The 13,769-nt window shown below is 42.7% G+C and overlaps 1 protein-coding gene across 1 annotated transcript in view; it reads right to left on the bottom strand.

Moving 5' to 3' along the window:
- fam53b (family with sequence similarity 53 member B) overlaps positions 1-13,769 on the bottom strand; it is a 38,099-nt gene that overhangs the window by 9,980 nt on the left and 14,350 nt on the right. Inside the window, 2 exon segments of the mRNA XM_007903943.2 lie at positions 9,132-9,404; positions 9,407-9,912. Coding sequence (XP_007902134.2) covers positions 9,132-9,404; positions 9,407-9,912 — 779 coding nt within the window.

Below are 13,769 nucleotides of genomic sequence, written 5' to 3'. Positions count from 1 at the left end.
TAAAAAGCAAATGTTGAGCAGCCAACACTACAAAAGGTTTGCTACATCTGTCTCATTGTGTAAAATTACAACTCAAGCAACTTCAAACAGCAGTTGTCGTGTATGCACGATGGGCCTTTTAAATTTCAGCCATTTCCCCATCGAGTAAGAGGCACTGATGTTAAATGATACCCTCAGCACGGCAACCCGACAAGAGCACTACAAGCTCCTTATAAAGGTCGTGCTTTTCTTTAGATTTGAGGAGAAACAGGTTGTTTGGACTGTAAAAGGAGCTATACTTGCACTACTGCAAGCTAGGTTTGGTTGCAATGGTAACACAAGGTTGTTTCTATGGGTCACTATTAGCATAGCCAGCACTGGGCAAAACATGAACAAGAGAACCTTTGCCAATTTCAAAAACAATGACTTCAAGAGAAACCAGATGAATCATTTGCAAACTGTCTAGAGAATTCAACTGAGTCATCTTGAAGTCTCGTTTTTCCCAAGGAAATTGATTCATCTTCCTTAACTTTCCCTCATAGTAGCTCAAATTCCCAATATCTGTTATTATGTTTATTGCAAGAAAAATCCTGAGTAGCGCCTACGAATCAAAATATCGCAAAGTGTTTACAGGTACTTACTCTCAAGTGTAATGACCGTTTTTGTGGGCAAATATGGCAACAAATTAGTACAGAGCAATGTCCCATAAACTGCCAAGTGATGAATGAACTGTTAATTTGGAGGACTGTTGGCCAGGAAACCAGGAGAAACTCCCTTCCCTTTTGGAATAGTGCCATGGGATTTTTAACATCCAGACGAGCAGATGGACAAAGCCCATATGCCTATCACACTCTTCTGCATTTACTATTTGCTCACCTCTACACCTTTTCAAGGTCAAGAATATCCTTCCAACCGAAAATACATTGTCTCATATGGAATATGACAACTCTTTGTACAGATTGCATTATGGAACTGCCTTAGTGGCTCTAATCTTCTCTATTTCCCAGTGAAAAGTGTTGGCTTCTGACCACACAGTCAAGGGAGGAAACTTTCCGCAAGGAAAAATCACTGACTCAGTCAAACACCACAGCACATCAGGACAGGGCATCAACCCACACTGCCTCCCAATACAACTCAAGTCACTAATGTAGATGGGTCAGGAAAGCGCACTGAATCTTTAACTCTAGTCAGGGGAATTTTTTTAAATAATGATCAGGATTTAATGACTTTTTATAATTAACAATGCCTGGGAGTTCATTTACTTCATTTACAATTTTAATGTTCAAGGTCTTTCAGTAATTTATTCCTATTACTTACAAATTCCAAGGAAACTCAAGACTCCTGTGATTCCCTCCTTTTAACTTTCCAGGCCTCATTTTTAATTATAGCTTCAGCACTCCCGCATTTGATCTGTTTTGTTTAAAAACAGATACGTATACTGCAAGCAAAGGAAAATCCACATAAGGTGAAGTTTTACTTGTTCTTCTTCATGTTGGGAACCCAAACTACTGGGTTGACGGCTGAGCTGTTAATCCTAAAGTTCGAATTGAGTTATCACCCCTCATTACATTGACAAGGAGTGATTTGAAAGAGGTGAAACTTCTCTACCTTTACAATGGTAATGCACTAATAATTACAGACAGAATTGTTTCATTAGTCCATCGAGTCTACCCATTTTGCTTCTCAAAAGATATGGTGCAGGTAATCACTCAGTTTAAAAAGGTGCAAATGAGTTCTTTCTTATTCCAATTTACCTCCAATGTGCTCAAATCTTTTATATATGTAGAAGATATTCCTGAATGTATTCCAGAAAACTGATTTCCCAGTTACACTGATATCAGGAGTATCTTTGTGATAAAGCAATAAAAATAATTCTTGTATTTGATATAGTGCCTTATCACGTCTTTGAGATGTCTCAAAGCGCTTCACAGAATATACCCTAAAGTGAGTTGACTATATATTTTGTGGGCAAAACGTGGCAACCAATTGCACACAGCAGTGCCCCACAAAGTGCCCCACAAACAGTCGTGGATTGAGTGACCTAATTATTAAGTATATTAAAATAAACTCTTACTGTGGTACACAGAAAAAACACATACACACTGCTCAAAGAAGTGCATCTAGAAAGGCCTCTTGTAACAATGAAATGTCACACTTGACATTTGACATCAAAATCTTCAGACAGTGAAATTCCAGCTTTTATCAAAGTATTCCCATTTTACGGACCATTTGATATGAAATTGCATATGACACACTTCCAAGCCCCCTCAGGCAGTTGTAAATACACCTATTCACTCACCTTGCACTTGATGCATCATATTCACTGCTTCAATAACTCTGCACATAGGCCCTTTCTATTCTTCCCAATTTCAGAGTTGCTGCAGTCAGTTCCTGTTCAGTGAATAACCTGCTTTCCCACAACATTTTATTCACTGGAAAGGAATTCACACAAAACAAAACACAGTCCTACTTCACAATTTCTGACAAGCTTCCAATTCAAATGGAATATTTTAGAAATGTAATGGATTTGCTCTTGCATTAAATCTTCTAGCATTTTGGTGGGCCAAAGAGACACCAGGGCCTCTCTTACACCCACAGCTGAAAGGAGCGATCATTTCCCTAATATCTTTCCAGTCGCATTTCCAATTTCTAGGTTTAGTAATCAGGATAAGACACATCCCAATATGTCAGGCAGCATATATAATAATAATAATCCTTGCATTTGATATAGGACTTTATCATGTCTTCAAGACGTCTCAAAGCACTTCACAGATATACTGTAAAGTGAATTAATTGACTATATATTTTGTGGGACAAATCCATCTCCAATCACCAGCAAGAAAAACTGAATGATGAACTTTTCCCTTTGCCGTCAACTATCCAGAGAATCCGAAACCTCGTAGCTGGCCAATTTTTATTTCTGTAAGTTACCTTTTTAACACTGTTTCCATTTTATTGCCAGTACTTGGTTCTCGGGTAGTTTCGCTTTCAAGTCAGCACATGTAACAAGAGGCTACTGTTGAATCAGAATTCATGAAATTGACCGGAAGATCTTGAGCAAAGGGATATTGCAGCATTTGGAGGATTACCGCAATATACATACTGTACAAATGGATCCTGTATGTATAAATGCATTTTACAAATCCCTTCAATCTCTCGGGGGTTTTCCTTTTCCAGACGTTTATCAGATTTAATTTTTTTGTGATGTATACTTTAGGACTAGATTTCAGATGTGCAGAAATAAAGCAGGAATTGTTGGTCTTATATAAGCCATGAAATGTGAAGCCTGAGTGGCCAATGTACTGTAGGTCAATACAGCTGGAATCTGGCAAAGTCACCGGTCAGAATCTGCCATTCACATCAACCTTGATGTCATTCTAACATAAAAGTATATAAATAGCTTAAGGGAAAAAAGCTGGCAGCTGCCAACCAAATGTCACTCAGTTTGTCCAGAATGGGTTTCATTCTGGTGCTCGCTACCTATCTCACAACTTTTACTCAGTTCTACGCAGCCAACAATCTGTCAAGAGCTGCAAATGACACCAAGTGAAATACAGCTGGAATCTGGAACCGTCAGATTTCCTCAGTAACCCATGTTCCCAAATTAATAATAATCTTTGTATTTGATGTAGAGCTTTACCACGTCTTCTAGAAGTCCCAAAGTGCTTCACAGAATATACTATAAAGTAAGTCGACTGTATGTTTTGTGGGTGAAACACGACAGCCAATTGCGCACAGCAGTGCCCACAAACAGTCATGGACTGAGTGACCAATTTTTTTTCCCCACCTAGCCTTAGCCTGTAAGGCTATTTGGTCTTACAGTTGTGCCTAATTGTTTGATCTAATACCTGGTCATCAAGACGTTATTATAGAGTGCAGTGGCTATGTATTTTGCAGATAAACGTTGCAGCCAATTTGCACACTAACTAGAATTTCAAAACAACAAGAAGATTACATTTGTATAGCACCTTTAAACCTGTCAAGAGAGAACAGGAATCAGCCTCAACATGATGCCTTCCAAGGCTGAATCACCTCCTGACACTCACTATCCCGATCACACTCAATCTCTTGGGCGAGGTACTGAACAGATGCTTTACACCAACAAGAGACTTCAGGAAGAGGAGAAGAGGAAAATGGCTGCAAAATAAAAATCATTTCATTTTGTTATCAAGAGGACAGAAGTGACTCAAAATATGAAAGTCAGGTCGATGTGCAGATAATTCAGGGCTCGAGCCTTGAAAACTTATTTAAAGGGGAGCTTGTGTCTGGTTGGTTCGGGTGTGATGTCTCTCGCTCAGGAAATCTCTGATAGTCCCGGATCTCAGGCTCCGGCAACACTAACTTATTCACAAACAAGCACATTTGATCATCGATGCAATGAAATCAACACATTCCAAGCGTTTACTGGGTCAGTAAATTGGCTCGACTGACAAAGCAAAGAAAGGACAACAGCCCATTAATGTGTAACAAACTTGCATGGAAAAAAAGATCTGAAAGGAAATGACTTTGATGCCATAGCCTGACTCAAGCAGAAGTTATGTCGGACTCCACAGGGATAGTAGTCTCAACAAGCTTCTTCTGGCCAAAAGTTTAGCCAAAAGATTTCTCCAGGATTCCACGGCCTTAAAATAATCTGCAACACTTCCTGAAAGTCAGAGTTCAGCATTTGGAGATGACTGTCTGGGATGCACTGCAAGCTGTATCTCAGGGCTCTGGGATGGATGAATGCAATTTTTGTTGAAATTGGACCCACCTACTACAACAACAACAACAAGATTGCATTTATAGAGCGCCTTTCACGTCCCCAAGGCGTTGGACAGTTGGGTCGGGACCCGAGCAGAGGGGAAATGGTCAGGGTGAGGGGAGGGAAGGGAGGGGGTAGAGAGTCGAGAGGGGAGCTGAAGGCACGGCTGAAGAGAAAGGTCTTGAAACCGGCCTTAAAGCAGGAAAGGGAGGAAGCGGCGAAGGCACTGGGGGATGGAGTTCCAGAGCCTCGGGGCTGAGAGGCTGAAAGTCCGGTCACCGATGGTAGGGCGGTTAGGGCGGGGGTGGTGTGGAGCAGACCGGAGCCAGAGGAACGAAGGGTACGGACAGGTACATGGGGGGATAGTAGGTCGGAGAGGTAGGAGGGTGCAAGGCTGTGAATGGCCTTGTAGGTGAGGATGAGGATCTTCAATTCGATCCTCTGGGGGATGGGGAGCCAGTGGAGGCAAGTGAGGGTGGGAGTGATGGGGTCATGGAGCCTGGTGTGCGAGTTTTGGATGATTTGCAGCTTGTGAAGCGAAGAGTTGGGAAGGCCGATGAAGAGGAATCTGCTACTGATCTGCTACAGTTTGCTGTAGCTCACGTTCATTTCAGTCACCAAATGAACCTGTCTTGGGGGCAGGTGTTTGCCAATTCACTCATCCAGCGCAGAGAGAGCACCTCGTGGAGTTGGCATTGTAACAACTGGGCTCTAGTGGTAAAACCTTGGCCCTGGCGAATGTAACCCTAACACTGTGGCTCCAGCACTGACAGTTTCCATTGGACTCTTACAGATCAATCTAATGTCTATTGTACAAATGAACCATAATTCAGCTGGAAAAAGGCAGATAAATAATAGTAATCCTTGCATTTGATATACGCTGCCTTTTACGTCAAGAAGACATCTCCAAACACTTTATGAGATTTACTGTAAGGTGTAGTGACTGTGTATTTGTATGCAAATGCAGCAGCCAATTCACAAACAGCAATGTTTCACAAACAGCCATGAAGTGAATGACCAATTTTATTTGGGGGACTGTCAGCCAGGTAGGTCACCCAGAAAACTCCCTTCTCTTTCCGAATAGTGCCATGAGATCTTTGATGTCCACCTGAACAGGCAGATGGGATCTCAGTTTCACATCTCATATTGTATTAGGTCTACAGAATGGGAATCTTTATTCCGTTCATACCAATTTTTCTTCTGAACCAATTTAAAATTCTAAGTTGTAATTCCATTCCTACTATAGCGTGGCAATGACATCTCACATTCACCCTTTTATTTGCTGTCCATATCACCCCACCACCCTACCCTCCAAGTAGTTGACCATGTTAATGCTTTCATATGAACACAGAGTTAAATAGTCACTTGAATATTTCTCTACCAACTCTCTTCCAACTCAATTGCCATTAGAACAGTCTGATAAGTATTCTATCGGTCAGGAGACAATTGATTACATGACAATGCTGCCCATTGCTGTTTTCTGTGATAAGGAAAGCAATACGTTTCCTAAGGGTTTCCACAGGAATCTCTTGAGTACCTCACACCAAAGATATTGATTTAAAAGCCCCTTTTTTTCTGTTTGTGTGGCTTCAAATCCTTTGTGTTCCTAACCTTGGCTCAATGAAATGCATCTGCTGTGAACAGGAATCAGGCACAAAGAGCGGGGTAATTGACTGGTAACATCCACTCGTAAACATAATGACTATCTTCGTCCACATAAAGGACCAGCACAAGTACATTTCACTGTAAAACAGGTCACTGTACTATTGAAAATTTGAGTCCATTATTCCACCAGGGGAGCAAATCATTTCAAATGGAAATGCTTTTTGTCTGTGGGAATTTTGTCACATCGCTTTCTCTGCAATGGCCTTGTAAAAAAACACATACATTTTCCAATTGAAAACATATTTCAATAGCTCCATGAAACAATTGTCAAACATCTGATAACCATGACAATAACATACTGGAATATTAACAGAGGATACCCGTTGAAAATTGTTTGGGACTCATTCAAAAGTCCCGAAATTCTGCCTCGTCTAGATCCACAAGACCAATTTGTGATAAAACTTTATGATGCTGCAGAATTCAGGAGACTTCTTAAATTTAGTGATTGATTTCAAAGTAGTGTATTTTTAACACCTGTGGAAAAACTAAGCTAGGACTGAGTCTTAAGAACGCTCCCCAATTCTGCAGGTTCTACGAGCAGGTCAAAGGTGATTTCCACCCTTCACTCAAATTCCCTTCCGAACCCTCCTCCCTCCACTCGAGGCGTTTCATAGTCTCAGTTTAGCTTCAGGGAGTCAACCCAAACTCTGAAGTACAGCTTTGGACTAAGCTGAATGTTACTGACATGCAATTGAAAGCACTTGAATTTATGGGAGTATCGTTAAAAACCTAACAAAAACACATCAATTATAACCTTGAGTACGTTGAATAATGTTTAGAATGTGGTGCAACTTCCACAGAAAGTGGGTCAGCCTAGCCCTGGAGCTAGTGGTAAATTTCCTTTATCTGCTGACAGCAGTCAACGTGGATTGAAATTGTGGAGTCCTGCAGCTCATTGGTTAGAGCACTCGCCTTGCAAGCGAGAGACCTGGGTTCAACTCCAGGCAGGGAGAAACCTTGGGCAAGTTTCCTTACTTGCCATCCTCCTCCACCGCCTTTCCTCTGTCATCCACCTCAGTGGGACCGCGCTCGCCTGGTTCGAGTCCTACCTCACAAACCACCAGCAGAACATCTGCACAAACGGTTTCTCCTCCCGCTCTCACCCAGTTACCTGCAGGGTACCCCAAGGATCCATCCTTGGCTCCCTCCTCTTTCTGATCTACATGCTCCCTCTTGGGGATGTCATCCGCAGACATGGGGTACATTTCCACATGTACGCGGATGACACCCAACTCTATTTTTCCACCTCTCTTTGCGACCCCCAGTCCCCTGATGTTCTGTCAGCTGCCTGTCAGATCTCAGGGGCTGGATGAGCACAAATTTCCTTCAACTGAACATCGACAAGACGGAAGCCATACTCTTTGGCTCTCATCAACGTCTAAAATCCCACGGCTCTCACCTCCTCCACCTACCCGACCTCACCCTAAAACTCTCCGAGTCCATACGCAACCTAGGCGTCAGGTTCGACCCCCAATTGTCCTTCCTCTCCCACATCCGGTCCCTCACCAGCACCGCTTTCTTCCACCTCCGACGCATCACCCGTCTCCGCAAATACCTTTCTCCGAAGGCCACTGAAACCCTGGTCCATGCCTTTGTCACCTCTCGGCTGGACTACTCTAACCCCCTCCTCGTGGGTCTCCCATCCACCACCATACATAAAATCCAAATCATCCAAAACTCTGCCGCCTGCATTCTGCCTTTGTTCCTCCGGGCCTGGCCTCCTCCTCGTCCCCCGAGTCCTCCGCTCCACCCTCGGCGGCCGTGCCTTCAGCCACTATGCCCCAAGGCTCTGGAACTCCCTTCCTCACTCCCTTCGTCTCACTCCCTCCCTTCCCATTTGCAGGTCTCTGCTGAAGACCTTTCTCTTCGACCGCGCCTTTGGTCACCTTCCACTCCCCCTCCCCTCCCCGTGGCTCGGCCCCGGGATTCGTTACTGTGAAGCGCTCTGAGACACCATCCGGCGTGGAGGGCGCTATATAAATCCAAGTTGTTGTTGTTGTTGTTGTAGTACTCCACACACCTAATAATGATCCCTCCAAAACAAAAAAAAATAAATTGTTCATTTTCAATCAATGACTGTTTGTGGGACATTGCTGTGCGCAATTGGCTGCCGCGTTTCGCCCACAAATATACAGTCAATTCACTTTACAGTCTATTCTGTGAAGCGCTTTGAGACGTTTAGAAGACGTGAAAAGCGCCATATCAAATGCAAGGATTATTATTATTATGAAAGGTGAGAGAGAACTTCCTTCATGATTTTCAGGGATGCATTTCCTCACATCCATTCTCCCCGGCATACAAGAACTAAAACAACAACAACAAAACTGGATTGATCCAGGATCTCTCCTGATTTTTACAACAGAATTCTCCATGAATGAATCCTCTTCCCTCGAGCACTCGATGCGAGTGCAAATGTTGGGTGACTGATTCCTAACTGCTTCTTGTGTTTGCTTTACCTGCTGTAAACTCTGACGCATAACTCATGCCATGTCCTCATTCTCCACGATACCTGTTTGTCAGTGAGGACAGTCACGAAAAGCGGCCAAATTTCCAGCGATGAACCTACCTGAATGCTGGGACTTTTGCAATGGAGTAAAAAAAAGGCCACAAGAACACAGATTGCACAAAGTCAACATGTAAAGTTCTGTGATGATTTCATTCACTTCGCCGTTTCTATGCGTAAAGAAATTGGAGAGAAAAAAAATGTAAGCCTAAGGTTAAAAGTCTGCTCACGACTTCATACCTGAGTCATCTTGGCGAGGTCCAGGGATGGTCTTTGCTCTTGAATTTGCTCCTGTCTGCGGCGCTTCATCCCAATTTTCTGATCGTTGAGGACACACGGTTGAGACCTGCATCGGAGCAACCTGCTGGTCTGTTGGGCGAGTTGGGCAGCCGAGGTGGGTGTGGACGGCAAGCTGAACTCCAGCACAGATATCTGCTCATGAGACAAGGACAGGGGTCTCAGCAGATCGGCTCTGTAAGCATCCCCTGGGCTGGAGCCGCCGAGCAGGTCTTCTTCGAACCTGCACAAGCTGGCGAGACCCAGATTCCCTGGCCTTGTGGGCAAGCAGACCTGCTGCTGGGAGCTGCTGGGTCACACGACAGAGAAAAGACATTGGATCTTGAAGGAAGACTGAAGCTCGAGCTCCTTTGTATTGTAGAGACCCCATTTGAGCAGCGCTGCACACTTCCCCCGCTGTGGCAGCGTCTTTTATCGACAGCAGTCCACACCTTTGACCCACTGGGTTTCCACGGAGACCGACAGCTGGACAGTTCATCTGAGAAAGACAGCGACCGACACTGACGTTTGCTGGGAGGCGCCGAAGGGTTTCCATTGCGGTCGCTGAGGCTGAGATCTTTGATTAAGCTGGTCACAGCACCCGCTGTGTTTGCATCCCTCGACCACACGCCACTCTCTTGACACTCCTCCGAACCAGTTAAACACGTCCATGGTGGATCCAGATTACTGGAGCTTTGCTCGAGTTCAATCTGACATTTCCTGAGGTCTCTCCACCGGTCACCGTCTTTTCAAAAAGGGAACAAAAAAATAAGTAGGCTTCAATTAGTGTTTTAGCCACGCAGATGCATCTGCATCAAGTTCACATAGACTATAAGAATCTTCGTTTAAACCTACCTTTTGAAATAATTTTAACGTATTCTCACCCTTGCAAAACAAAAAGTTAAGTCATTTGGTTAAAGAAAATCAGGGCAAGTCAGCGTCAATCCAGGCAGTCCGTCTAATCTGGCCCTGACTTTTGATGGGGTAAAAAGAAACACACAAGGGGCTCCATCATTGTGTCTAGTCACTGCACTTTTTGGGGGGCAGCTGGGTGTCTGACACATGAGGAAACCCATCACCGTGTTTAAAGAGCATCCAAACCTGAGAACGGCATGCATCCCACTTACACATGGAAATTAGAGAGACAGATTGTTGAAATAGAATGCGCACTCTCTCCCTGGAGGGCCGCACCCTGCTTACCTAATTCAGGAAAGTATTAGGCGTAGATTGGCAAGAGCCAAGGCTTGGGAACCCCGGCGTTGGGGTAGGACCCCGAGACTGTGACTTACTGCATTTGGCCTTGAGACAATGCAAAGGTAGACAGGTCCAGCTGGATTGAGGAATTGCTTATTCCAATCCTCTGCCCAATTCAATTACATTTAAACCATTCAGCAGTTCCCGCACTCTGTGGACATTGCAAATAGCAGCCCTGGTAATGGGAGCAACTCTGCTCTTCATTTCAAAGAAAATATGCCAGATATTTATACTTTCGAATTTGTCTACAATAAAATCTAAGTATTGGACATTCAGCCAACACCAACGCTGCACTAACGTATATTGTTCCATTTGAGCTCAAGTTTAATCACTTGGAAAAGCATGTCTTCAAAGTTTTTTTTACTAAAGAGGAAGTTCAGTCAACTAACAATTGTTCCATCATCAATAAGAGATATCACACATTGTGCCTTTGCTTCAAAAATACTGATAGACTTCCTCATTCGCAATATCGGAGCAGATGTTCTACACAAAATATCTGCTTCCAGATGGTCCATTATACTGTATAGAGTTCAAAGCATATAACAGAGCCAGAAATGAGTAAAAGATGATAAATGTACTAATCTCCCTTTGTGGAGCAAGCCAATGGAATACACTTCCCCTTTAAGCAACAGAGCCTCAAAATTTTATTTAGTCTTAGCCTGTAAGACCGCCGTTGCCTTAAACTTTAAGAAAATGGAACATTGTAGAAAATCCTTGCTTTCAGTTTAATTTGGAAGCTGATTATTAGAAAGAACCATCTTTCAAATGGAGACTAAGTTTAAGAATTTTCCACAATTTTTTTCGAGGGAAAAAAATGTCAGATTAAAACCAGGTGGAATTTCAGGCATTTGATGATGGCCTTCAGCCACTGCTTATGCTGATATAGAAGCAGTTCCTGTTTCAATGAACTGTACCACGAAGCACTAGGCTGGTGCTGTGGACAACGTCACAGAAGAGGCAACTTATCAAACTACTGCTTCTCATTCATTCAACAGGAAAGAAATTCTTTAATTCACACTCTTGAACGACTGTATGAGATGATGTTTTCAGATGATCTGGCAGATGCTCAGGGATCATTCTACATCACTAGTTAGTTACGATCAACTCACGAGTGAAAATATTTATCATACCACAGGCGTCCATTGTTGTGTTAATATGGCATTTTGTAATTAGCAATGGTGATTTAATTTGTAATTTAATTTGGAATTTTTATTAATTTAAGTAACCTTTAATGAAGGCCAAAGGACTTTGCTACTCTCCACGTTGTCATTTGAGCATCATCCACCCTAGTACGCAGAAGTGATGGAGTGCCCCCTTGAAAATCAGTAATTAAAATAGTAATTAAATATTAAATTCACAGAGCTATTCCTCAGCCACAAATACACGCCATTCGTTCATCAGTCGGCCAGATAGCAATTTTCAGCTCATCAACACAATCCGTGTCTGTCAGTACATGGCATTGACGCAAATTGAGACATGCCAACATTTTCAAGTCAATGAGTGTTACACTGTGTTCTGGAGCACTGGTATTGTGAGTAGGAACTGAAGTGGAAAGGTGAGCAATGGGTCATTACAGCGGGATTGAATTTGTGCCACAAACAGGATCATGTAGCCACTTCCCAGGTCTGATGGTAAGCAAACACTAGCTTACCTTCTGAGAAAACTCCACAGTAGAAATCATTCCCAAGCCAACTCTTAAAAAAAATTTTTAAAAATCTTATACCAAATGAATACACACCTTTCAATTAAGTATGGAATTGAGAGGGAGAAGCAAAGGAAGCCTTTTCATGGCTGGCTACAGATACCAGACACAATATGCACTCGAAGGAAATCAACCAATTCACTGTTAGCGATAGCAAGGTGCTTTACATCATCTTCAGGCTATCGGGCAAGACTAGAACAGTTTTGAAAGTCTGGGCGCTGTATAACAGAGCCTGGCTAAAGTTTGAGAAATCTATATTAAAATCCTGTTTACTTACTCTTCAAGAGCAACGCAAACTTAGAATAAAAATTATCCAGTTTACCAAAGAACAAAGCAAACCAAAAAAAATTTCCAAAGAAATTATTTGGAAGCAATCAGAAGGTAAGTCATAAGAATATGACAAATTAATATAATAATAATCCTTGCATTTGATAGAGCACCTTATCATTTTGTTGAAATGTCTCAAAGCGCTTTTCAGAATATATTGTCAAGTGGATTGACTGTGTATTTTGTGGGCGAAAAGTGGCAGCCAATTGTGCACAGCAGTGTCGCACAAACAGTTGTGGATTGACACCCAATTTGGAATAATTTTACATTGACAAGTTACAGGGACAGTAGTCATTGAGCAAAATGATTCAGAAAGGACTCAAATACATTGTCTTCAGTTTACTGGGGCCTTTTAAATATATTTCAGGATTTCCTTAAACAGTTTCAGGGTTCTTGGTACTTGAACGAAAGGTTCAAGGTGCAAAAAGGTGCAAAAAACAAAACCAAGAAAGGACTGAAATGACTGAAAGCTAAAAATAATAATTGCTGGTTCTGTGAAATGTCTTGCAAATTTATTTGACAGAAAACATTCTGTTTTGCCGAACTGACAAACTATCCCGCAGTGAAATACACTTTCTGGCTGTGTACAGTCTAGAGATGTGAACTGCACTACTTTTTTCCCCCCACTTTGAACTTCTGCTTTGTAGATGTTTCTTTGCTCGGAGCAAGGAGTCCTGTAGCTCAGTGGTTAGAGCACTCGCTTTGCAAGCGAGAGACCTGAGTTCAATTCCAGGCAGAGGGCGAAACCTTGGGCAAGTTTCCTTACTCCACACAGAGCCTAATAATAATCCCTCCAAAAACCCCAAACAATAATAAATTGGTCATTTTCATCTACGACTGTTTGTGGGACATTGCTGTGCGCAATTGGCTGCCGCGTTCGCCCACAAATATACAGTCAATTCACTTTACAGTGTGTTCTGTGAAGCGCTTTGGGACGTCCTCCCGACGTGAAAAGCACTATATCAAATGCAAGGATTATTATTATTATTATAAGGATGGATTTGTGGCATTTAGGAAATCTGCGGTTGGATGTGCGAGAGTCCGATCTCAAAACTAAAGATGACAGGATTATAAAACATTGCAGTAACAATCACAAACTTATCCATTCCACCCAGAATACAAACAACCTTGCTGAATCAGAGGTTGTTGCTTTTGCAGTGCTCATGGTCTTCACCACAAGTATCTCCTTCTACCCTGAGTGACAAGTGTGTTTATTGGCAGTTTTCGGTGTTACGCATGTTTTGCAACAAGAAACTGTGATGCAGTCAGCCTCACTGAATGCATGTGCCGCTCTTGCCTTCCTGCTGCTGATATTAACA

The sequence above is a fragment of the Callorhinchus milii genome, unplaced genomic scaffold (genome assembly GCF_018977255.1).
Source record: "Callorhinchus milii isolate IMCB2004 unplaced genomic scaffold, IMCB_Cmil_1.0 Scaffold7, whole genome shotgun sequence".
Lineage (NCBI taxonomy): Eukaryota > Metazoa > Chordata > Chondrichthyes > Chimaeriformes > Callorhinchidae > Callorhinchus > Callorhinchus milii.
The sequence above is the reverse complement of the archived record's forward strand: the minus strand, read 5'-3'. Positions and strand labels throughout refer to the sequence as shown.